General features: G+C 44.0%; 1 protein-coding gene across 1 annotated transcript in view; it reads left to right on the forward strand.

Annotated features, from left to right (window-relative positions):
• Nucleotides 1-2,848: 2,848 nt before the first annotated feature.
• The window catches only part of LOC147318975 (forkhead box protein O6-like), a 29,029-nt gene continuing 7,763 nt past the window's right edge, over nucleotides 2,849-24,114 (forward strand). Inside the window, exon 1 of the mRNA XM_086311209.1 lies at nucleotides 2,849-4,448. Coding sequence (XP_086167335.1) covers nucleotides 3,960-4,448 — 489 coding nt within the window. The 5' untranslated portion in view covers nucleotides 2,849-3,959. The remainder of the gene's footprint in view (nucleotides 4,449-24,114) is intronic.

Consider the following 24,114-nt stretch of genomic DNA (forward strand, 5'->3'; position numbering starts at 1 on the left):
AGAATAACCAAAAGAAAACAAAGTACAAGTCTCATTGAAGTTCTTCAAAGAACAATGTTTTGCCATTATTGCTTATTTGTTTCTAACCAACAGACCAAAGTTTGACAGTATTTAATTTTCAAAGTGGTAATTGATCCACCCCCTAAAATGACTGACTCTACTGTGGACACTAACTGAAAAAGGTAATTTATTCTTCTAGTTGTGCATGTGCATTTTGTCTGAAAACATAGCCTTTAATAATCTTTGGCATCAGTGTATTATAACACAATTACACTCTCTTCAGCTTTGAGCATGAGAGCGGTGCATGCTGATTTCCCTCTCTGGACCATTTGGTCGTTCTCTGTTTTTAACGGTTAAATATAATTAATTGGCTAAGGCTAAGATTGTATTAGTTAATCATATTCTGTTAGCCCTCTGAAACAGGGATGGAAGCCATTACCTGCACATGCCTTTACTTTCCTCTTTACAACACAGTCTTAATTAAAACTCTTGGCACCAATTGTCTTCGCTGCCTCTGTTCATAGTTGGCAGTGAAGATGCCAAGATGCCACAGAAATCTGGCACTGGCTCGGGGCAGGAAGTCTTCAAGTCAGCCTACTTTGGGTCAAAGCCAAGAAGGGGTGAAATCCAGCGTCGCCTACTCAGAAATGTTCCCAATACTTGGATATGAGCCCTCTCCTTCCTGTGTCATTGAGAACCCATATGCTTGTTAGAGAGTGTGGGTTATTTGCTGAGAGGGGAGGGAGAACCAAAGGAGGTGCTTTCCCAGACAGACATAGATCTCCCTAGGGTGTTCTTGTGGCTTCTCTAGATTCCTCTACTTCCAACCGTGCTGGGCAGAATGGGGTGCAGGGATAAATTGCACAACACCACAAGGTTGTGAGTGATGGCTAAAATGCCAGGGCCAAAGAAATCCGTAAAGGTATTATAGAAATAGTTGGGGGGGAAGTGTCCCTTTCCTTATTTGAAAGAAATTCCAGAACAGTTTCTAACCATGCAAAATAACAGGCACAAAGCTCTGACTTGTTGTTCATGTGGTGCTCTGCCTTGCTTGTGGCTGACTGAGGTGATTATTGCTGTGCAGAACACGCTGTTCTAGGATCAGCCATTCAGTGCTTTAAGCCAGCCTTGCTGCCTCTGGTATGTCTGGTATGGGGACAACTTAGCCATCAGCCTGCAGGGACTGAAGTTGTAGTTTTTAAACTTGTGCTGCCAGAGCCTTTGTCTTTGACTCTTAGTTCTTTGCTTTTCCCTTTTTCTCTTGAGACTCACTCCTGCTGTGGGTCTCTGGATCTGATCGTTTGCCTTTTTTTTGATAGTCACAATTACTTTTCTTTCGCTTCATTTGTAATCAAGACACATTGTGTATTCTCGAGTGTCACCAAAATTGTGGCATTCATAAGTGTTCCAGGGGAAGCATCTCAAGTAGAACCTTGTCTCGGAGACTAGAGGCTACGAGAGGCTTGACTCGCTCCACCTCTGGTTTGATTGAAATTCTTGACATGCAATAATCAAAATACAATAAACCATCACCCATTAATTATATTTGTAGTCCGAATAGGGTTTCTAGGCTTATTACACACAAACTATTAGCAACATGGCATTTTAACCATGTGATTGTACTGATGCTGAACGTTAAGTCATTCCGTGACACACCATATGACACATCCTCCCACATTTAAAAGCGTGCTATTTTTGACGCATATTTCTCAACATCACTCATGTCTGAGTGCACAGTGTGGCCTTGTTGTGCAACTTTTAAGTACTGCTTCTGTCCACAGTTGAACGCAGGAAAAAGGTGGAGTCCTCAGACAGTTTGAGACACCTTTCTGCACAGGGGCTGTTTTGATGATGGATGTGTCATTGAAAATGTTTATTTTAACTAAAGTGTAGTGACTAGAATACACACGTCTAAGGGTCTGTAGATGATGTATAATTGTAGTGAAATGCATTTTTCCTCTTTTAAATATTTTGATGGCAATGGATTGACAGCAAAAAGCCCCCACAGGTTATAGCTGTTAAAATGCTTGCTTGGAGTGGCTGCCTCACTTCTAAATAATATTAGTTTTTATTTATTCATTCTTTAATTCTTTACTGGAAGTGAGAATCTACAGAAGCAGGACTGTTTTAAGGTATGAATAAGTGAATAAGTAATACTCTCCCTACAGCAACCATCACCACTGCATGCGTGAGTCCGCCTAAAGCTGTCAGGCAGTGTTTCTGTAAACATGTAAGTTCCGCAAATCTTTCTTAGATTGATACAGGTAAAAGGGTCAGGTAGCCTAGTGTTTATAAGGGGAGATGGCCAATCGGATTCAAGCACCTGTGACTCTGTCCCCGCCCAGCCGTCAGCTCTTAGAAGAAGGCGGTAGGATAAAGGATCGGAGACCCCAACGCCTCGACCCCTCGGTCAGTGAAGCTAAAGAATTGCGCACACGGTTCTGACCGGAGCTCAATGCGCCGGGCAGTGTCTTTGAGGCAAATGCGTTTAGGAATGACAATATGTAAGTCTTTTGTTTACCCTCATTTATGTGAAGTATGGAGGAGATATATACATTTCTTTCATTCTGGCATCTGAAGCACCCCCCCCCCCCCCACCGGATTAAAATCTAGGGTTAACTAATCTCGGTTAATCTGAACTAAATCTGTCTAATCGGCATAGAAAATTACACTCACTGAGGTATTGCCCACAAATAATCAGCGGAGCCGGGCGCCGTAAATTCTCCCTGAAGGGCATTTGGACGTTGCACACCGTGCACGCGACAATTTGTTACGCTCAGACTTTTTTTTTTAAAGAGAAAAACCCGTGTCGCAATTGTGCAGGAATTTTCCCTTTCTCTGTGTTACACATTGTCTTGTTTTATTAGGGCTGGACACGGAGGCTGGCACACAAAGCGCCATGTGACGCTCCGCCACAAAGATCATTATGCGGAGTTTTGATTAAGAATTTTGGGTTTTTGCCCCCTTCGTTAGTAGCCTAACTGAGGCGCAGGAGAGAGGAGGGAGAGCAGCAGAGAAAAGAGGGAGAGAGAGAGAGAGAGAGAGTTCGGGATTTCGCTGTAATCATGTTTGGAGAGTATTGATTTCGTGAGCGCACTCCAATTGGCAGCATCTCTACTATATAGCGCCGGCGCGTCATCCTCGGTTCACATCGACGGAACGAGTTGTAAGCAAATGAGAACATGTGTGGGATCTGAGTGAGTGAGAAAAGGCAAGGGGTGATAGAGGGGAGCAAGAGGAGGTGTGATAAAAGCCAATTTTATCAGCCCGACGAGTGGATACGAGATTTGATTGCCGGACTATTTTTCCCTCCTTTATATTTTTCAGACAGGGAATTTATCGATTCGTCACAAGCGCACGCCTCTTCATTATAATTGCAGACAGTTGGGTGCTGTTCAGGCTGAATGGACTTGAATGTGCCGCTGCCAGCTTAATCCGTGCAGACTGGAAGATTTAATAATTCACGGTAATCACGCATTATCGCCTCAGTGGATGCTCTCTACACAGCCCTGGTGATTTTCCCCTTCTTTCCCGTTTCTTTCTGTTGTCTTCTGGAGGATTTATCGACGGCTGCTTTTGTCCTTATCTGAAAGATCATCTGTTGCTGCAACTGGATTGAGAAGCCCCCAAGACTGACACGGGTTTGAATGTTTTAAGGTGATGCGGACTGCCAAATAAATAGTTCAGTCACCATTAGATAATTTACTTCAGGTAAAATGGACAAGAAATTATTATTACTTTTATTACTTCTGCTATCTCTACACGCGAGGCTATGATTTTTCTTTCATTCATCATGATTCTTCTACTCCGCTGAATTGCCCATTATTGATTCAGACTGAGTTTAATAGCCATATTACAAGGCAAATTCCTACTTGAAGACAGCGGGATACGTGAATCGTGGAGGTATTTCCCCACCCTTGCTCTACGTTTGATTTATTCTTTTTTCAACTGAAGGGTAAATGTTGATGATGGAGGACGACGAATTAGACGCTCATCAGGTTGATTCGGATTTCGAGCCTCAAAGCCGCCCTCGCTCATGCACCTGGCCGCTGCCTTGTCCACAGGATTTCCCCGGTGGACACGAGGTGAACGTAGGTCTTCCACTGGCCAGCATCAAGGTAGAACCGGAAGACATCCCCGCTTGCAGAGCGGGGCTCGTGGGCGGAACGCCGGGAGAGCTGAAGCATCCAGCCGGCGCCCCTGCACCCACAGGCGCGACGCACCCATGCTTGGCTGGCGCAGCTCTGGATGTCACCGGACCCCTGCGCAAAGCCAAATCCTCCCGGCGAAACGCGTGGGGGAACCAGTCCTACGCGGATCTCATTACCCGCGCTATTGAGAGCACCCCAGAAAAGAGACTCACACTGTCACAGATATACGACTGGATGGTCCGTTATGTGCCCTATTTCAAGGATAAGGGCGACAGTAACAGCTCAGCTGGCTGGAAGGTAAGAAATAAAGCAGCCGGGCCAGCGTGACAAGGTTGTGATAATCACAGTGATAATATCGATTATTATTCCTGTTCACTAAGCTATTATGATTCTTTCACCCCGCGTGACTTACACGTTACCGTGGGATTCCGCGTCTGTTACGCATGAATGGTGCCATGCGTTATCTTGTCTTAGTTCATTACTGCCGTCAGTCATTTTAATATATCACTGAGGCAAATTGTAATAGAGTGGAGTGGAATCACTTGTTACGTCTTTATATAGAAAAGAAAAAAATGAGACAGAGAGAGGAAAGAAAAAAGGGGCTTTTCTCATCCCAGCTGCAGAGAGCCTGGTCATCATGGGCAGCAGTGTTCATAATAGCGCATAAAATCCCCTCAGTGGGAATAGGACCACAGCGGTTCACGATGAATCTTACTACATGCTGCTAATAATAGGCAAACAGAGAAAATCATCCCATGCATTTTTATGCAGAGAGAAAGTCCAGATCTTTTAGTTATGATTAAAATATATCTAAGAATCAATTGAGTGACACTTGTAGGAGATCACAGGTCAACTGACCACCATGTAAATATTTAGTGGGGTGTCTACAATTGACCACAGTCCACTACCACCGCCTGTCTGGCTGAGAGCCTAGAGTAACCTCCTGGACATCTGCCCATGTTATCAGCCCCTGCTCCCAGCCTCATCTTGTTTCTATTCATTATAGGCAGCTGAGGACAGCGAGAGGGGGCAGAGGGATCAGCAGGGCAGCAGTGCTTGTCCTGATGGTGTAACTTTGCAGAGCTGAGCTTTGAGACTAGATGTTAGTTGATTTTCATGTCAATACAGAAAAGACGTGCTGAGTGTGATGGCTCTTTGTAGATGCAGTGCCAGTAGGTTATGTGTATGTAAGCAAGATGATTAGACAAGATAAGAGATCTTTCACATTAACTTCATGTTAAGCAACCACACTTCTCTTCCAACCTAATGCTTGGTGCTAAATTTATCTTGTTAAATACTTTCACATTATTTCTATTCATCCACAGGGTGTGCCATTTACACCATAACATATCAACAAATATCAAAGTAATGGCATGACTTCAACTTGCATTTGTCTTATCTTTCTGAGGAATTAACCTTTTTTCAAAACATAGTCTGTCACCAGAGCTGAGTCTCATTTTTTTTTCCGGGTGGGGGCCTCAGCTGTAGCACCTGACTGTCATTTTAAGCCTGTCCTGTTAAACTGAAATGACTGTTAAGGTGTGGCCTCAGGTAGACTTCTTCATTAGCTCTCCATTTACACCAGCAACCACGGGGCTTCTTTATCTTTCGCGCCAAAGCCCTACTATGCTATTTATGAAACTGCAAATTAAGGGTGTTGACAGTGGCAGTCTGAGGTCCTGTGCTATTTCAGGCCACAGGCGCGACGTGGGGCCCATTCCAGGTAATGATGGGGGATTAGGTAAGTCGTTTACAGCAGGCAGCCGTAATGTCAGTAACAGGCCTGACCTGGTTTTGGTCAGAGACAGAGAGGTAATATAAACATACACTTAGAAGTCACATGTGCAGCTCATCTAAAGGAACCAAGCAAACAGCTGGTGGAATACTGCCGCCCAGCAGCATACCTGTACATGCAACACAACATTCATCTCCAAGTTTGTAGTACCTGTGGCTCAATATATAAGAGTTGCATATGAAATCACAGGATGTCCAATCCATAATAAATGTATCAGTATGAAGCCACATGGACCCCAAATCCATCTGCCTTCTCTCTTACTGTACATGTGCATAAAACAGGTGCACTCTGATACATATAATTTTACAACCACATCAAGCAATTAAATTTGACACTAGTATTTGTGAGTTGGGAGTATTCATGACATTTTGATCCCAATCAACAATATTGTATGAGCAGAGCCTTTCATGTAAAACTCTTTTTTTTTCTATAGTGGCAGAGAAACAGGGAAAACAAAACAAAAATAATACGGTGATGCAATCAAATGAAATTAAGTGGTATAAGTTTGCAGTTTCAATGCGAAGTTCAAAGGTGGAGGTTGGTTTTCTTGAAAGGCTTGGTCGTGCTTTGGGGGGATAACCAACTTAAAGACATTGAAATCTCTCAAGGCTGTTGTTATTGAACATAGCGGTTCTAGAAAAATCTTACAGAGCAGATTGTGTTGCCGTGACTGCAATTGGAAAGGATGTGATGCTGGCTTGATGCTGGGTAGTAGACAGCCAGTACACCTAGACAGTGCCATTAAGCTCCTATAAATACCTAATGGCTTCTGACTTCTAGGAAGGCTGCAATATTCTGAGGTCACGGCTTCCTAATCAGCTCCTTAGTGGAGGGAGGATAGAACTGTGTTCTTGTGAACCCCTATTAGATTAGTGGCAACTTCACTGTCTTTTATTTTCTAGTTTTCTGTACATAAACTGATCCAACCCAGAAATTAATGGGATTTTGAACTGATGTTAGTGACTGATACTAAATCTCCTCCATATATGTGTGTCCTTTATGTATTCAAGGCTACTTACATCTGAGTAAAAGCATCCATGAGTGCATGTGGACGCATTCTGCATTTGTGCGTGGGAGAAGCACATGTCAATTGCAACAAAGCGTCAGGGTTGGTAGTGTTGTGGGGGCTAGTGCAGGGGGAGGGGCTGTCTACTTCTATTGGAGTGTGTGCTTGGGGCTGCTGATTGGTCTGACAGCATGTCACTGCGGTGAATGGTATATAGTCTTACTCTTGACTTCATAATGCCTCTAATGGCGGGGTACCACTTGGTGTCGGGATTGCCCTCTAGGCTCCCACAAGTTCATTAACATCAAGGGTGTTAGAAGATGCCATTGGGATTCTGGGGTGTTGTTTTATTGTATAAGCCAGTATGGGTGGTTATGGAATTCACAAATCCATAATACAGCAATGCTTTTGGTGTATTAAGTATGTTAAAGTATGTTAAGTATGCTTTATTTCTCTGTAATTGCAACTAATAAGCACTGATGTGGAATAATTTTCTTTTTCCGTCTACTTGAAACATATAGTTTTTCCTCATTGTGCGTGCTCTGCCAGGAAATTTTCTCATACTTGGAGTGGCCAGACACCAGGGGATTGTGCAGCAAGTTGGCAAGGGTGCAAGGCAGTCACTTAGACACTTTAATCCAAAGCAATTAGACTGTTATTTATAAAGTGTATTTAGGTAGAGGTCTGTGCAGGGCCACAAGGGCAAAAGTTCATGCACACACACACACACGCAAAAGAAAAAGGAAAAAAAAGAAATATCAGTCAAACCATCGATGGTTTGCCTGAAAGATTGCTCTCAAGAAAAAAAGCAGGAGGTATGACAGAAAAGTGACTGCAGCATTACAAAGGAAAGACAAATGGAATTTGGAGAAATGAAGAGGGAAGAAAGGAAAAATGTCTCTAGGTATACGTATAATCTTATCTCCTGTAAAGGCGCATAACCCCTGTCTCAACAGACAGTAGTATTTATAACAGAGTATGACTATATAACTTTATCTAATTGATTTATAGGTAAAGAGAGACAGACTCTCGTAATCCTGTCACAATACAAACGCTCTAGCAGCTGCTGAGCGACACTTGGCAAATATGAGGGATATGAATGTCAAATGTATAGCCGAGAATGTGTGACAGACTCTTCAGCACAATATGGAGAGACTTGAAACTTCCAATGTGTGTGTGTAGAGTTGTGTGCATACGTCTGTTATACGTGCATACGCTTGTATTGCCTGATGATGGCCGAGGAGAGTCTGGGAAGACTGGAAACTATCCTAGAATTCAGCTGATTCATATTTTATCCTCTGTCTTGGCTCAGGGGAGCAGAGTAATTTGAGAGTGCGACAGACACTCAGGCACACACACACACACACACACACACACACACACACACACACACACACACACACACACACACACACACAAAATGAGAGCATATGATGCATGCTGGACAGATTTATGGTGTAGGATTATGAACACTTTACATCTCCCCGTGCCTCCTTCACCCAGAGCCAGGTTGCATTCAGGCAGTATATTCAGCTTGAACCTGGTGTCTGATGCCAAGAAGCCCATTCTCACTGCATTTTCCCCTGCAGCCTTCAGGCAGCCGTGGCAGTTCATTTCTCAGTGAAAATGATTAATGTACATGCAAATTACCAAAGCATGGGCACGCATTCAAATATGGGAGACAGCAATCAGGAGACAGTAATATGAAAAACAATATAATTTTGCCTTTGATATTACTTTGCTTTCTCTTATCACTCTTTCTACCAGACACCCATGTTATCACCTCTTTTATCTACCTGCCTTTCTCTTCTAGTCTGTCTATCCATCTATTCATTATACATTCTATGCATTCTTTCTTTATTAGTGGTTTTAGGTATGAATGCCAGTTGAGGTGTGGAGTCTTTCTCAAGGGAGCTATGGCGTCAGGATTTTGAGCTTTAGCAGTCTCCTACCAGTGATCTAGACTGCCTTAAGCAGCATGCTTCCTCTTATCTAAGGGAAATCTCATATCTCACATTATCTCAGAGATAATAGGATAACAATGCTGGATTTTACCCAGCACAGCTCGTCTCAGCTTCTGAGTCTTTTGGAGGATGAGGCCGTCAAGTTCCCAATTCGACAGGGTTGAATTAATTTGGATGCCGTTCTCAGTTGAACTTCAACAGTTGAAGCATTTTTTAATACCAAGGCTATTACCCACGCGTTTGCCTTTTTTTTTTTTTTTGTACATTTCTTCTTTGGTGACATTTCTCAAAATATTAAATACTCTGTTCCCTTTTCTTCCCCATATGCATAGTGAAGCATAAAGAAATTGTCATTCTTTTCCCGTTGCACTATTTAGGGTGATGGTTTCCACCATTCCCTCAGGCGTACACATTTGCACGAAACACACAACACACTTGTGCCTCCTCAAACCACCCATGGAGGAACACTCTGTTCTTGGGTGGGGTGAACCTTTTTTTTTTTTTTTTTTGGGGGGAGGGGGCTGACCCGAGTGAGGAAGCTACTTTCTGCACTTCCATTTTGCTGTCTGATTTGTTTTGAAAGCTGTCTGACTCGTGGTGATTGGCTCATAAGGAAGGCGTGGCTCTGTTTGGTAAGCTCTCCGCGGATATTTTGGCCAAACTGTTCACAGCTGCATGGACAGAATGTGGTGTGTGTTTCACTCTGAGGCCATGTAAGGTTGATGCCATGGAGATTTGATGGGGTGCGGGGGGCTTTGAGTGTTACATCAGTGCTTTGTGATTAGGACATATCGCTTTTTATTTCCATGGAACCCGCACTGAAATTGGGGAAGGGAACAGAGTGAAGCTATGTCAGGGTAGTGCTGCTGGGCACACAGTGAGTCCCCGAGCATACACAGTGCCCACATTTCAATAAAAGTGAGCAAAAGCCACTATGTTCCTACTCCGTTAACCTTCCCACCACATTATACTGACACAGGGAACAGTGTGACTTGTGGTCTTGTTAATAAAATATATTCCGTATTACAGTCTGTTAGTTTAGAGGGATTGTTGAACAAGAGGTCGGTGGAATTAATAGTATTATTACTCCTAAAATAAACTTCTTAGAATAAAGCATTTTTCATTTAAGGCCATAAACACTTTCCAAAATGACTAATACACAATGAGTGACTCATCGTATAATAACAGGGATTGAAATGAAATGCCTCAGTATGGTGCTCCCGATGCGGTTTAGAAAATAGTTGTTGTACATGATTCAGTAGTGTAAGCTCAATGGATAGGATTCACACAACAGTTTTTCTAATATCTGAGATTTCTGGGATTTTTCAACCGCTATGTCAAAGTAAATCATTCTAATACAGAGAAAAGTGTGTCACGTCTGATCTGATGGCTAGAGGATGGAGTTATTATGTCCTAGAGAAATGTTTGTATTGCAAATGTATTAAATGGCTTTGGATATCACTTCAGCTTGTGAATAAAAATGTTTGAGCCCTCGTGGTGCTAAAAATTTTTGCTGTCCGTGTGTAGCGGCATGCTTGTTGCTCATATGTGTGTCAGCGTGCACAATGTGTCATTGTTGTGGTGTGCGGATATGGATGTTTCAGAGTGTGTTTCTCTCTCTTCTCCTTGTGTGAGTGCGTGTTTGTGTGTCTCTGTGTGCATGTGGGTGTGTTGGGAGGGGATGGGGGGGGGGAGGGGGGTTGATGGGCTCAGTGGGAGCCCGGGTCCCGGGGGAACAGCTCTCGTTAATAATTCAGACGAGGCTCATTATCAAGGCAGCGCAGATTTCTCCCTGATTCCACCTTAATTGCAGGCAGGCTGCTCCACTCAGGCAGACGGTAGTCACGCTGGGTTGACTCTCTCTGTCTTTTTCTCCACCACTACATGGCCTGCTCTGCTCCATTCTGTTCTGCTCCGTCTCCAGTACTTACCCATGTCACAGCAAGATGGCCCTCGGCTAGCCTGCTTCACATTATTGAACGCCTTAATAGCATAACATCCTATGAACATGCTATTTTGATATGTACTTAAAAATGTGCCTTTATATATGTGGATGATTAGATACAGAACATGCGCTATTTGAGAATTCCTCTACAGATGATGTGGCAGACTGTGGAGCTGAAACAGTAAGTTGTTAAAGTCATGGTTTAGCAGAAAAATACTTCTCAGTCTTGTCATTTACAGTCAAAAAAAAATGTTGTTTTATTTCCAGCTTCTTAAATGAGAAGTTTAGTTATCTTGTCGGCATTGTATCGTAATCCTAAATTAGATAAAACTTGTGCTGTTGGTCAGACAAAAGAGGTTACTTACAGATGTTGCCTCGGGGTGCAGCTTTCTGACTCTTTCCATACTAAACAATTCTCTGATTTACCATACTGATAACATCAATTTATGAGCAAATAACAATCATTGGTTGGAGCCCATGTAGGATATATGATGTGTGATTCATTATGACTGGGGGTATAGTTACAGATCCATCAAAAACACGAGCAGTGTGATGCCTTATGTTGCACACTACACAAAGCCTAATATGTTTTCCTTTCGTTATTGGCTTTGTGAATTATTATAATGGTGGGTTTATCCTTGAAATAGCCTATAGCCTATTATCATACTGATGACACAGTCGAACGTGTGTTGCCATGATTGATATGACGCTACAATAATACTCCTCTTCATGCCCATCTATAGGCTTATGTAATGTATCTTGTTTTCATAATTTACACTGACTGATGGGTTTCCATTCAGTCCATTCAGTGAAGCCCCGCAGAGAGTGCAACATAATGGGCCTGATCTTGTCATACATGTATATGAATATTTCAAATCAAGCCATTGTAAGTAGATGGGGGCTTTAGATAAACAACACAGATGCTTCTTCCCCTTTGCTGGTGCTATAAGATGAAGTGCGCTCCAAGCTGTATTTCTCTCCTAGCCTCAAAACTGGCTTCTCACAAATCACTGTGCCCATATTTCCTAATTCAATTTTTTCCCTTCGTCTGATATCTCTTCCTGTATGCAGGGGATTGATGGCCGTGCGCATGTGCATGTGTGTAAATGTGTGTGCTTAGGTGCATGAAGATTGCCGTGTCTGTCCCCGAGAAAGAGATGATGTACGTCGAGTTAAACGGAGTATTTCACAACGCTCCAATCTCCAGACCCTTCCTGGCAGCCATGTGCCAGGTCTCTCGCTTCTGTGTGCCTGTCCATCAAGCCCCTGTCACGAGCCAAAGGACTGTGGGAGGGGAAAGTGGTGCGCGTAAGGGCCGTCGATCAGTTTACCTGAGGTCGGCGGAACCGGCGAGTGATGGAGGGAGCCGCCTCACAAAGGGAAATGTAGTTAACGCTGACTGATATGAGCAGGTGGATAGAAAAAAAGAAAAAGAAAAAAATGATGGCAGCTGTGAGGAGGAGTTGCAACAGTTATGTGCAGGAAAGATGCTTTTTTTTTATGCTAATGGCTGGTGTGTATGCTGTGGCTGGACCATGGAGCTGATGGACGGAGCTGTGGAGGTCATCCCGGGGAACCACTGGTCAGCACCCTGCTGAGCTGTGACGTCGGCTCACCTGAGCTGAAAAGTTGAAACTAACCTTGAGGGAAGGAAAGGAAAAGATACGTGAATCTGTGGGCTTGTACATTTGTATGTGTAAAGCAACCCATGTGTGAGCAAATGTGTGTGGGAGGTTACAGGATTGGAGTGAGGTTGTTGGGTTATGAGGTGACTGCGAGACCAGCTGGGGATGAGGGGGAGGGAGTTTGTGTTGATGGAAGCTACGGAAAATCGGGGGTGGGGGGTGTCTTCCGTCCTTATTTGGATTTGTATGTCAGTGGCATGAATCTGGGTCAGGACACTAGGTCCGGTGTTTAGTATGCTGACCGTGTGAGGTCTGAACTCCGAGTCTGCTTATATCCCTGCATGAACCCAGCACGTCGGCCTCGTTGTCTCCTTATTCTCTCCTCTACCTTTCTGTCTCTCTCTTGGACCTTTTTTTCCACTTCTGCCACCCCCCCATCTTTCACTTTATTTTTTTTTCCCATTCTGTGCCAAGAGCTCTTTTCTATCTTCTTTCCTGTGTCTCTGCATTTTTTTCCCTTTCCTTACTCCAGGCTTCCCCCCGCCACCACTCTGCTTTTTCATGCTCTCTTTTTCACTGTCAGTCACTCACGGCCTTCTCTTCTCTCCTCCCTTGTTCTATTTCACACTCTCAGTCCTCCTCACAAAGTAGCCTTTTTATCACTCATTTCCCTCTTCCCTCGCTCATTTCTCCTGCTCCTTTCATGTGCTTTTGAAATCCCCTTTTCATCTTTAGCGCTCTCTCTCTCTCTCTCTTGCCTGTTCTCTACCTCGCACACACATACACACACACACTGCCTCATTCAGTCATTCTTTTATTATCCCAAAACTAAAGTGATAAATGGGTCTCTTTCTTCTCCGTAAATGTCACTCGGGGAATTGTCTCTGCTCATTGATTGACTGGAGTAGAAGGATGGCCACACATGCACGTGTGCCAGTCGCATGCTCGTGCACACAGGCGGAGAAAAAAAAAAGAGAGAGAGAGAAAGAAGACAGGATAAAATGATCTCTCATTAGAAATAGAGATTGGCTGAGACTGCATCTGTCAAGGTTAGCGTCTAGCCCTCACAGGTCTAGCTTAGTCTTCGAGGCTGATGCATTATTTGAAGAACTTGTGCAGTTGGTTTATAATGAAACATCAATTCTCCACAGGACTTGGCATTCAGAAGTGCTGGGATCAATCACAGTTAAACAATCTGAGCTGGCAGGCCGGGCCGGTCTTGCCATTTTTTTTTCCTTTTTAAAGTGACGTGACAGAGAATATGTAGGTGTTATTCACAGTTTGATCAATTGGCATTAGCTTATCCTTAACTGTCAGAAAAGTATCAGTCAAGGATAGAAACATCAGAGCCATTTTTCAGACCAGACAGTGTGCCGTGTGTGTGTGCGTGTGTGTGTGTGTGTGTGTGTGTGTGTGTGTGTGTGTAAGTAAGTAGGGGTTAATAATGCTCAGTCATTTTCTTAATGTCTCATTCACCCTGCCTCAGGCACTGGAGCTTGATAAAGGTCAAGACTACTGGTGGTTACATGTCGTCTTCCCTTATTTCATTCTCCTCACTGCACGGCAGGGAGGAGGGGAAGGAGAAGAAAAGTAAAGTCCAAGCCAGTCGGTGATGCTGCTGATCTGCGTCTCTCCAGTTTCAGAACCTGGATAAAGAGATTTAATAGGGAGACAGTGGGGAGACTGGGGAAGCTGGCTCAGTCAGTGAAGAAGGGATGAAAATATTAAATTGTTAGATAGCGATAGAAGGACGGGGAGTGAGAAGAGAGGAAAATGGGGAGGGAGAGAAAAGAGCTAGAATAGTAGAGAGTAGATTACAGGGCTTCCAAGCAGGACTGGAAGCTAGACTTGGCTGCACTTCAGCTACACTCTGCACACTTCAGCTCAAGTGTGCGTCCATTAGTGCAGTCCCATTGCACTCAGAAAGCCGTGCACTCTGAGATGCAACACACACATATGCACACAGCCATTCACAAACAGTACATTTCTTATATACTGTTCTTACATGCAAAGCTCTACAGACATGCATCATAGTTAGCTTACAGTAGCTTTGGCCTCACACACACATGTAAGCCCCTCCTGCCAAAAAAGCTATACTGACCTGGTCTTGATCATCTTTGCCCTCCCACTCACTTTCTCCCTTTCTTTCTCTCTCTCTCTCTCTCTCTCTCTCTCTCTCTCTCTCTCTCTCTCTCTCTCTCTCTCACTCACACACACACACACACACACACACACACACACACACACACACACACACACACACACACACACACACACACACACCATGTTCGCGATCCCTTCACTAGCCACCAGATTGCTTCCCGTCAAAATAAATAATTAAATGCGTGCAATAACAGCTTCCGAAAAAAGATCCCTCAATTAGTGCAAAATGGGTAAATGGCGCGGGGTAGGAGTGGTGGGTGGGAGGGGTGGTGTTGCGGGAACACACACAGACAGACACACATACACACTGTTACACGTACACACAATCTATTACATAAGGCAAACCATGACCCAAGAAGGTTTTTACGCCGTTGTGCAATGGTAATTTGCCCCTTCCCTTTAGCAATCAGCTTAGTGAAGTCTTTTCTCAAATCCTTACAAGTGATCCTTGCCCAAAGACTGGCTGGGGAGAGATCTAGATGAGTGGCAAGGAGGTGCAAAAGGGGCAGCTGAGGGGATGGCATTGTGGTCAGGGTTTCATGTGTGCAAATGCACCTTTGAGCTCTCGTCTTTCCTATATCTCTAAACACCTCTCCAAAATTCCGAATGTCTAAAATAAAATAGGTGGAAGCCATTCCCCTTTCTTTTGTTTGCTGGAGAAAGCGCTTAAAGGTCTAGAAGTTGTTAAGTTCCTACTTAAAAATATCTATGTGTGTTAGTGGTTAATTTAATTAATGTTTTATCGATGAAGGTTTGTGTTGTTTCGAACTGTTTAGCATATTAAATGAAAACATCGAGGGGGTGGTGGTGGTGGGGGGGGGGGGGGGGGATCACATTAATTGCACCCAAAGACTAAAGGGTGGCATTTAAATGTCTTACTTTATCTGTGTTAAATTTGTTCTTCTTTTGCTTAAGAGATTATGGCAAATTTTTACACAGTACAAGCTGTATAACTGTTCCTCTTTTATGTACAAATGGTGGCTTGGGAAAAAAACTCAATTTTGAAGCATAGAATTAATAATCCTTATTTGAAAATGAATGGCGAGACAAAATCTTTATGATACAGACACTGTTGTACTCTTGTCATTAGCCTGGCTGTAGTGCTAAACTGCATTCTGTGCCAGGCTTGCTAATGTTTCATTGGGGACAAATGTATCACAGAATAGGCCTAATCTGTGTGTGATAAATGCTACGACAGTAAAGCACACAGATGGATGCCTGAACCTGGAAACCTCCTGAATAAGCAAACTAAGGCGAGAATTAGCGCTTGTGCCAACATAGCAATCTATATAAAAGTTGTTCTGCTTGTTTAAATGTCAGGCATGTTGATTCTGGTATTCAGTACGGGGCCTTGCAGCACAGGTCGCACACCTGGAGAGATAGAAGAAGATCATAAGGATCATTCTGTCTAAAGAAGGTAAGCGAAGGAAATGATAGAGAGGGAGGCTATTGGCGGGTTACGCAAATGACCGTGGACAAGAAGTGTACTGACACAAAGTGTCAGAGGAATCGAAGGATTGCTGGCTACACGATGAATAATCTTCTGAATGAAATGGCAAAGGCCTGGTGCAAATACCTGCAAGCGATGAAGCGCTGAGATGCAGTAAAGCAAAAGGGAAAAAGAAGTAAAAATGGGCTCATGTGGAACAGTTGTTTCTCCTTGCTGTGGTTAAGAGTAGGTCAAGTAGCAATGATGCTTAGTGCTAGGAAAAGATCATCTGTGTCATGCAGAGTGGGTGAAAATGGGAGCAATGGGCTGAGATGGAAAGATGTTACTGAAGAAGGGAAGTAGGTGGATAAATCTGGAGCTTGGGAAATGAAAAGCTGCAGCGCACCATGCTTAAGTGAGGGCATGGCCCGAGAGAGATGGGCAGGAATGGAGAGGGTCAATCAGAGATGTAGGGTGAAAGAGGGTAAGATGGGTGGAGGGAAGGAAAGTGACGGGGGAAGGGGGGTATGACAGAGAAGGGGGCAGTTCTGGGGTCTTTGTGGTGGGGTGATTGCGTGACAGAGAGGGAAAGTGCACTGCTGTGTGTAATGCTCTCAAGACGGATATAGAGACGCACTGCTCGACTCGCACAGTCACTGCCCCTCTCTCCCCTTTTCTCCTTTGCTCTCCTCCATTCTGCTCCCTCTCTTGCTCCCTCCGTCTCCACTAATGATCCTCGCGTCCTGCCACACTGCAGGGTTGAGTGATGCCCACTGACAGTCGCGCTCAGGCGGAAACGCTGCAGCCCCCTTCCAGGAGTGTCGTGACATAGACACACAAAACATATAGAGGTGTAGCACTGCTTCACATTCATGTAGCAGCCCATTGAAAAATGCTGGCAGATGTGTATTTGTGCCTATTTGAATGAGTATGTGACCAACGCTGTCTCTGCACGCAAGCCCAAGCCTCCTCCAAGTGTTGCTCACGGACATGCACTTGTTATAAATATGCCCTCATCGAGCTGCATCTGTCCTCAGGAATTTTTATATGATGGATAGACCCGGGCCATCAAGGTAATCATAGGGTAGCTGGCTAGTTAACGATGCAACCAACATGTCTTTGAGTTTTTCAGCTTGATAGCAAATAAACTTGAGATGCCAATACAGACATATGTTGTATAACATAGTTTTTAATCAAGCATTCCCCTGGCTAAACAGGATTTTCCATTTTTTTCTGCAGGTACAGTATCAAGTGTCACACTGCATGGGTAATCCACATTATTTTTGCAAATTTGACAGAACTGATGGAATTAGTGAGACAGAAATTGATTTTTTTTTTAAGGCAAAGTTAAAACATCAGTATCTTTTTAAATCAGCCACTTAAAGTACAGTGAGCATGAGCAGGTTTGTGATGCTGCCAGTTTTCAAATTGGAGTATTTGTCTGTGGTCCAAATTTATGGAAGTGTCCTAGTGAGGTACATAATTGTACAGGATCTATAAAACGTCCGCATATTACACATGGTGGAGGTTGTCTCACTGTCTGCTACCTCAGTGTTGTTCATTTTTAAAAGGAGAAAGCATGTGTTGAATCATTACTTTATTTTATTATTGAACGCACTATCCATCACTTCCTAGTCCTTTATATCCCCATACTTCTCAGTGAGAGGCACCTTACATTTTCCCGTTATAATCCAAGCAGAGATCCCTAACTACCATGGAGCGCTTTTGGAATTAGGTCACAGCATCTCATCCCTCTAATTATATGCTGAGAGTCTATGCATGTTAATGCATTGGTGTGCGTTGGTGTATATGCGTTGACATGGGTGCTCTTAATCTGGGGGCCTAATGGAGAGTCCTGGGAACATGCATTATTTTACATTTCTGCTATTCTTCACATCTTATCGAGATGTCTCCAACATCATTAGGAGAGTAGTCTCTGATGAGGATGGGAATATGCTTAGATAAATGTGTCCCCAGTTTAAAACCAGTGGGTCAGATAAAGCCATAAAATCCGCATACAATGCATTAACATTCAGATGCAACAACCTCCAGCTGAGAGAGTGTTTTAGTCTATGCGCCCCTTGTTGCAAGCAGGTTAAGATTCATTTAAGAGTCAAACCAACCATATGTGATGTGACCCTAAATTCTCCGTGGATATAAAAGATATTAAGAGTGAAAGAAGTCTTCACCTTGCTCCTCCACACCCTGTGAATTCATTCCATCCCCTTTCTGTGATGTATCCATGTAGGGGGCCAGGAAAAACATACCGCTTCTGCAGTTTTAATGTTGAATCATGTTTTTACTTATTTCCGGATGTCTGCGAAAACATGGCAGGGAACGCTGAGGTGTTCCCTGAAAGTATGTGAATCATTTTGAAGTTTAATCCCCAGAAAACGATTGTGCATCAGCTCAACGGAGCGTATGTGCTAAGGGCAAGGGGTAAACAATAGGATAGCACTCGGAGGTGAGACGATGAGAATAAGGAATCATAGTCTGTGTGAACAAGAATGTGTGTGTGTGTGGGAGAGGCAATAAAGGAAAGAAACACTAGCATAGGGCCAGTGTTAATTATATTTTCAGGAGGCTCTTAAAAGGTCATGGCATGCATCTGCACCCCCTCACGAGCCCACACCGCCAAAATTTCACTTTCCCTCCCATCCTCATTTCCCTCCGTCTCCTCCCCATTGCGATCTATCCAGTCATCAGCCCCCCATCTGTGCACATTAGCCATTCATGAACACACTCATTAGGGTGGGAGTTTGAAGCGATTGTGTTCACTAGTCTGCGGCTGGAGCGTGGCGATTAATATTTCAGCGTCTCCCGTCGAGGAGCTGAAAGCAAGTTTGGTCCTCTTAGGCTAGAAAAAGAGAGAGAGTGAGCTTCCATCATATAACCCTCACCCCACACTAAAAAAAAAAGAAAAAAAGGAGCAAACCTTTACCCCCCCCCCCCCCCCCCCCCCACCCCCCTCACTGCCCCACTCTCACACAGGCTGTGTACAACTTACAGTATTTTGGCTCCTCTTTTTCCCTTTATTGCATATGTGCTCATTACATACACACACATAAAGCCCTAACTCAAACTGACTTAATTGGTCTCTTTTTGTTTCACAAAAAAGAGGGAGGAGGGGGAGACTTGAATGGAGGAGGGGTAAATCCCTTCTTCTCTTGTCCCCCATCTCCTCGTTCCTCTCAGTTGGACAGGAGTGTCTTTTTCTCATCATCCTTCGTTTCACGTCCTTATGGGTTTACGGTGAAATTGGCCAAGCTTCTGTGTTCGCGAGTTCATTCAGAACAAATCAATAGCCTCCCTCATTCATACTGTACACATGCACTTAAAATATGAGAATTTGAGACAGCCAGGTGCATCATGGGTTACTGGGATGTCAATATTCGAAGCACTGCTCCTGAATACTGAAATCACCCTGACCCTACAACACAGCTCTCCTCTCCTTGATTCCACAAGTATCCTGCTTTAAAGCCATGTTCACATGAGCCTGGATTCATTTTGTACTTGATTTGAGATCTATTATAAAGCGGTGCTTTCAAATAACAGAAGTGCACCTTTGATAAACTGATAAAACATTTTGTTTTTCATCCAATACTCTGACTCTTAAACTGCAAACACTTGACAGTTCAAGGATTAGTACGTCTTTCCCCCCCATGAACACGATGTCGGTGCAATCACTTTTACTTTTTCCTTCCTGAGAAAAAGCCCATTGTTCAACACGTTTGCGGACTCAGTATACTGTTACTTAGTGAAAGTCTGGGTGATGTCCACAAGAAGGAAATCAAAGTGGGCTTAATCTGTGGGTTACATCATTGATTTTTTTTTTCCAAAGTAGCCTCCTCTATCCTTATGTTCCTGGGACCTAAACTTCAGATATTTATTAACTGTAAAGGGCTCTCATATAAGTATTAAAAAATGATCCTTATATTTATAATTATGCTACTTGAACCTATTTAAAATGACTTTTGAGCATCTGAACAAAAAAACAAAAAAAAAGAACAAAAAATCCCCTAATTCCTAAGCATTGTAATATTTTTGTTAAAATGATTGAATTCAAGTGTGAAGTCTGCATATACTACCCTATGCGATATTATACTATATATACTGTTGTATATACAAAGAGTATACATACTTAGATACTCTTTGTTTGGCTGTACAGTGCTATTCTGTACTGTGAAGGACAAAGGGTGTCAGTGAAGGTCAAAGTTGGTTCAGGGGAGACACAGTCGCAGAGAAAATTGTCTCCATACAGCCTTTAACTATCTAAGCCTCTGTGATTTAGATCCCTACCACTCTTCTCTTCCAAATAGGCCCCCATATTCAAGACACTTCTTTTGTGTCTCACCCACCTCTGGCCTCTCAACCCCTCCCCTGTGCAGATAAACTGTGCTTTTCATTCTAAGCATGCAATTCTCATCTTCTTCTCCATATAGGTGTATGAATAAGTGGGGGTCTATGGGCTGTGCGTGAGTAAGTGGAAGTCTGCAGGCTGAAGTGCAGCATGTGGGTAGGCATTCATGGGAAACAGTGGTTGGTGCGCTGCACAGTGATGGCTAATGAAGTTCCTCTGCACCTCATAGCCCTATTAAACTGCTGCCCCCTACCTCTACCCACTTCACCCCCCACCTCTTGCCTTGTTTCTCCCCGAGGGAGAGAGTTGGCAGGGAGCAAGCCGGCTGCTATGGCAACAACAAGGAACCCTCCCTCTCCCACAGGTCTCCTTAGCAACTGGTAGCTTGGCATTGCGGTAATGAGTGTGCCCGGTGTGCCAGGCTTTGTGTCATGTTGGCATGTGTGTGCAATGTACGTGTGTGAAAGAAGGAGTGAGTGTGTGTACAGGTGTGTGTGTGCGTGTGTGTTTGAAGATGAACGTGTGGCTGTTGAGTACACTTTGCCAATTTAGGTGAGACTTATAATGTGTGATGAGAAAAAGATATGGAGGCAGTCCTTGCTGAGGATCCAAAAAAAAATGTTTTTTTTATATTGAAATGTGACCAAACCTGGCACTTCAGCTGACATGACTCCACTTGTCGTCTTTTTTTCTGTCTGAGTATGCGCCTGTACAGATGTGTGGCTGTGGTCTGGATTTGTGCATTATTTTTCTTCTTCGAGATTGTGGTCATTCTTCTCTATACTGTGAAATTGAAGCAATTAAAGGGACGATCCGATTAATTTTTCATGCCATGTGCATGGCTGCCTATGAGTTTCCTGCTCTGCTGAAATTAAATTAAATGCTGAGAATGATTTTTATTAAAGTGCGATCAGAGGTGTGCACTGACCTTTAGAATGTAGGAAATGAGATTCTCATTGTTATGAATGAGATTATGTGGAAGCTGAGTGTGGGGAAAAAAAGCCTGGGCCCGCATTGATTCCATTGTTGGCTGACAGTTTCTTTGTATATAGCAGAGGGAGGTTTCAATATAATCAAATCCACACTGTGCCTGTTGGCTATTAAATGGACTGATACACAAATATGGACACACAGGCACTCACATAAATGCAGATTGACTTGCACACACTTGAACGCACGCATATCTTGCAGATCTTGTAAAAAAAAGAGCTGTAAAAGCCTCTCCAGAAACGTGTTGCTCTTTAACAAAAGCATGGCAAGCCCAGTGGAAAATGTTAGTTTGCTCCCTAGACGAGGTGTGAAGTGCGAGCAGGCGGCCGGCCCCACAGGTGGCCCAGCCCTAACACCTGTTGTGTGAATCCTCTGTGGGAGGGTGCGAGCTTTGCCTACCTTGCAGGTCCCAGTGGAAAAAACCACACCCATGCTATACTGTGGCACGTGCCCATTTGTGTGCCCACACGGCTCCCCCGTTTCGTGCGTGGGAGTTAGACGTGATGCCCAGATTGTGTCCCCTTTGTGCCCACCGGAAACACTCAGCTGCCCTTGGCATCAGCCGAGCGGATTTTCCGATCTCCTATCCGTGTCTCAGATGCTCTTCTAATCTGTTAGTATCTATTTTTACCCATCAAAACTGCAGCAGCCCTTCTCTATCCCAAACCCTGCCACCCCAAAGCCAACCTTTCCCTCCAGGGTGGGCACGGCTGATGGGTCGCCAGCCATTGGCTGCAATTAGTGCACAGTCAGGCAGGAATCCCCTACCAACTCCATTACATCCCTCTTCACAGCCACTTCCTGATCTGAGGCTACCAGACACACTACAACACACTTGCTTTCCATTTTAAGCCTTTTTATAAATGGCACTCCTGCAGTGTTGTGGAATAATGGGGTCGGGTACAGAGCACCTTTCACAGTGCTTGAATCACTCTACTGCACAAACTCGGTCTATTCAAGTACAATGGCGGCCAAGGGAATGCACATTTGAATTGTACCTGTTCACATTTGCCGCTTGGATTAAGATAAAGTTCTATTTGTAAAACGATGGCCATTGGCGAGTTGATGAGTTAGCATTTAGCCTTTCCTGTAATGATGATGGAAAAATTGAAACCTGAAGTTTCTGACTCTTCTTACAGTGCATAGCTGTTCGACAAGAAATTACAAAAGCTGCCAATCTTCAGAGATCCCGCAGTGATACACGGAGATAGAAGCAGTTCTTAATCCCAGGTTTATTTCTTCTTCAACAAGGGCTGCAATGTGCCTTGCATGCCAATGCAGTCGTGACCACTGCTGTGGAGGCGATGATGGCATGTGGCAGAGAAGTAACTGTTTCTCACCTCCTAATAAAAGAGACTCCTTTTTAATCTTTTCAATTTGATTGCATTCCAAAACAGGCCTGTCTGCCCATCTGTCTCTCTTAAAGAAGCCTCCTAAAGGGATTTTAATCATCTGACTCTGGGCTTCTCAGGCAAATAGCTACATCTCTCTTTTTCTCTCTCACACACACACCCGCGCAAACCATTTCCAATTTTCTTTCTTGTACTCACTGTCATAGTCTCACTTGTCTTTTCCTTCTCTCTGACACACCATATCGTCACAGCTTCATTGTGCCATATCTGTGCCGCCATTAGGCCCTTCAGTCGCTCTTCAAGTCCCCCTCAGACACATAAAATTCCCCCAACCCTGTCCCTATTAATCCACATGGCTCTAAATTCTTTATTTCCCTTCAAAGGGACAACGCGAGCCGTGACATCAATCACGGAAAGCGAATATTTAGCTGGCGCTAATTTCCACCAATAGCCTGGAGACAGGCTTAGCTGACAAAACTCATTCCTGCGCTGAACAAAACTGCTTGTGTTGAAACCTCCCCTCCCCCTGATCCCTCCTGCCTTCTGCACAGGCAAAAACAGCATTACAATAAACACAGTTAGCGCTTCTGTTACTCCCCCTTGATTTAGGCTTATCAAATGAATGTGCACCATAGAGGGATACCCTTTGACAATACATAATGGCTCCATTCTGCATGAAATGGTTTGGTAATACCAGTCGAGTGTGGCAAACGGTTTTACCCGGTGACACTACAAGAACAGCTGCTGTGTTCTTAGCTGGGCAAGCGCACCACACTGCTTTACTCTTGAGGTTGTTTGAATCGGGTGAGTGGTTTCTTTTTGCTGGTTCCCAGACCTCATTCACAGTCCTTAGTTTCTCACTAAGTTCTGTTTGAATGAGTGCACATTCACCACAAGATGGGTCTTATAAACCATTTGACCTGTTTCCTCACTCCTCTGTGAGTGAGCGGGAAAAAACCCTGAGTGGATTCTGATGTTGCCCTAATGGAGGGGGATGGGGAAAGTAGGGGGCATTTTGAGGGCACCCATTTGTGTGGCTTAGAGGGGCCCCTTGTGCTACCGCTATATTCCCGCCCCTTATACCCAGGACCCTTCACCTCCTGCTGTATCCCCCAGCACAGCTGAACCCATGCCAGTCAATCAGGTTATCCCAGATGAATCACTGCATCCAACACAATACCTCCTACCCCCATATTACAGCTACTCCCAATGTTAATGCCTGACTGACATCTCGGGAGTGGCAACAGAGGGATATGTTGGGCATTAAGCCAATTTGTGCAAGTGGGAAAAGACAGCTAACTCACAAGCCTGTGGCGATTTAACATTGTTATATG

Source organism: Aulonocara sp. 'chitande type north' Nkhata Bay, linkage group LG11 (assembly GCF_057382095.1).
Source record: "Aulonocara sp. 'chitande type north' Nkhata Bay isolate Kocher_YH1m ecotype deep benthic linkage group LG11, A_spYH_male_GT1.1, whole genome shotgun sequence".
NCBI classification, from domain to species: Eukaryota; Metazoa; Chordata; class Actinopteri; order Cichliformes; family Cichlidae; genus Aulonocara; species Aulonocara sp. 'chitande type north' Nkhata Bay.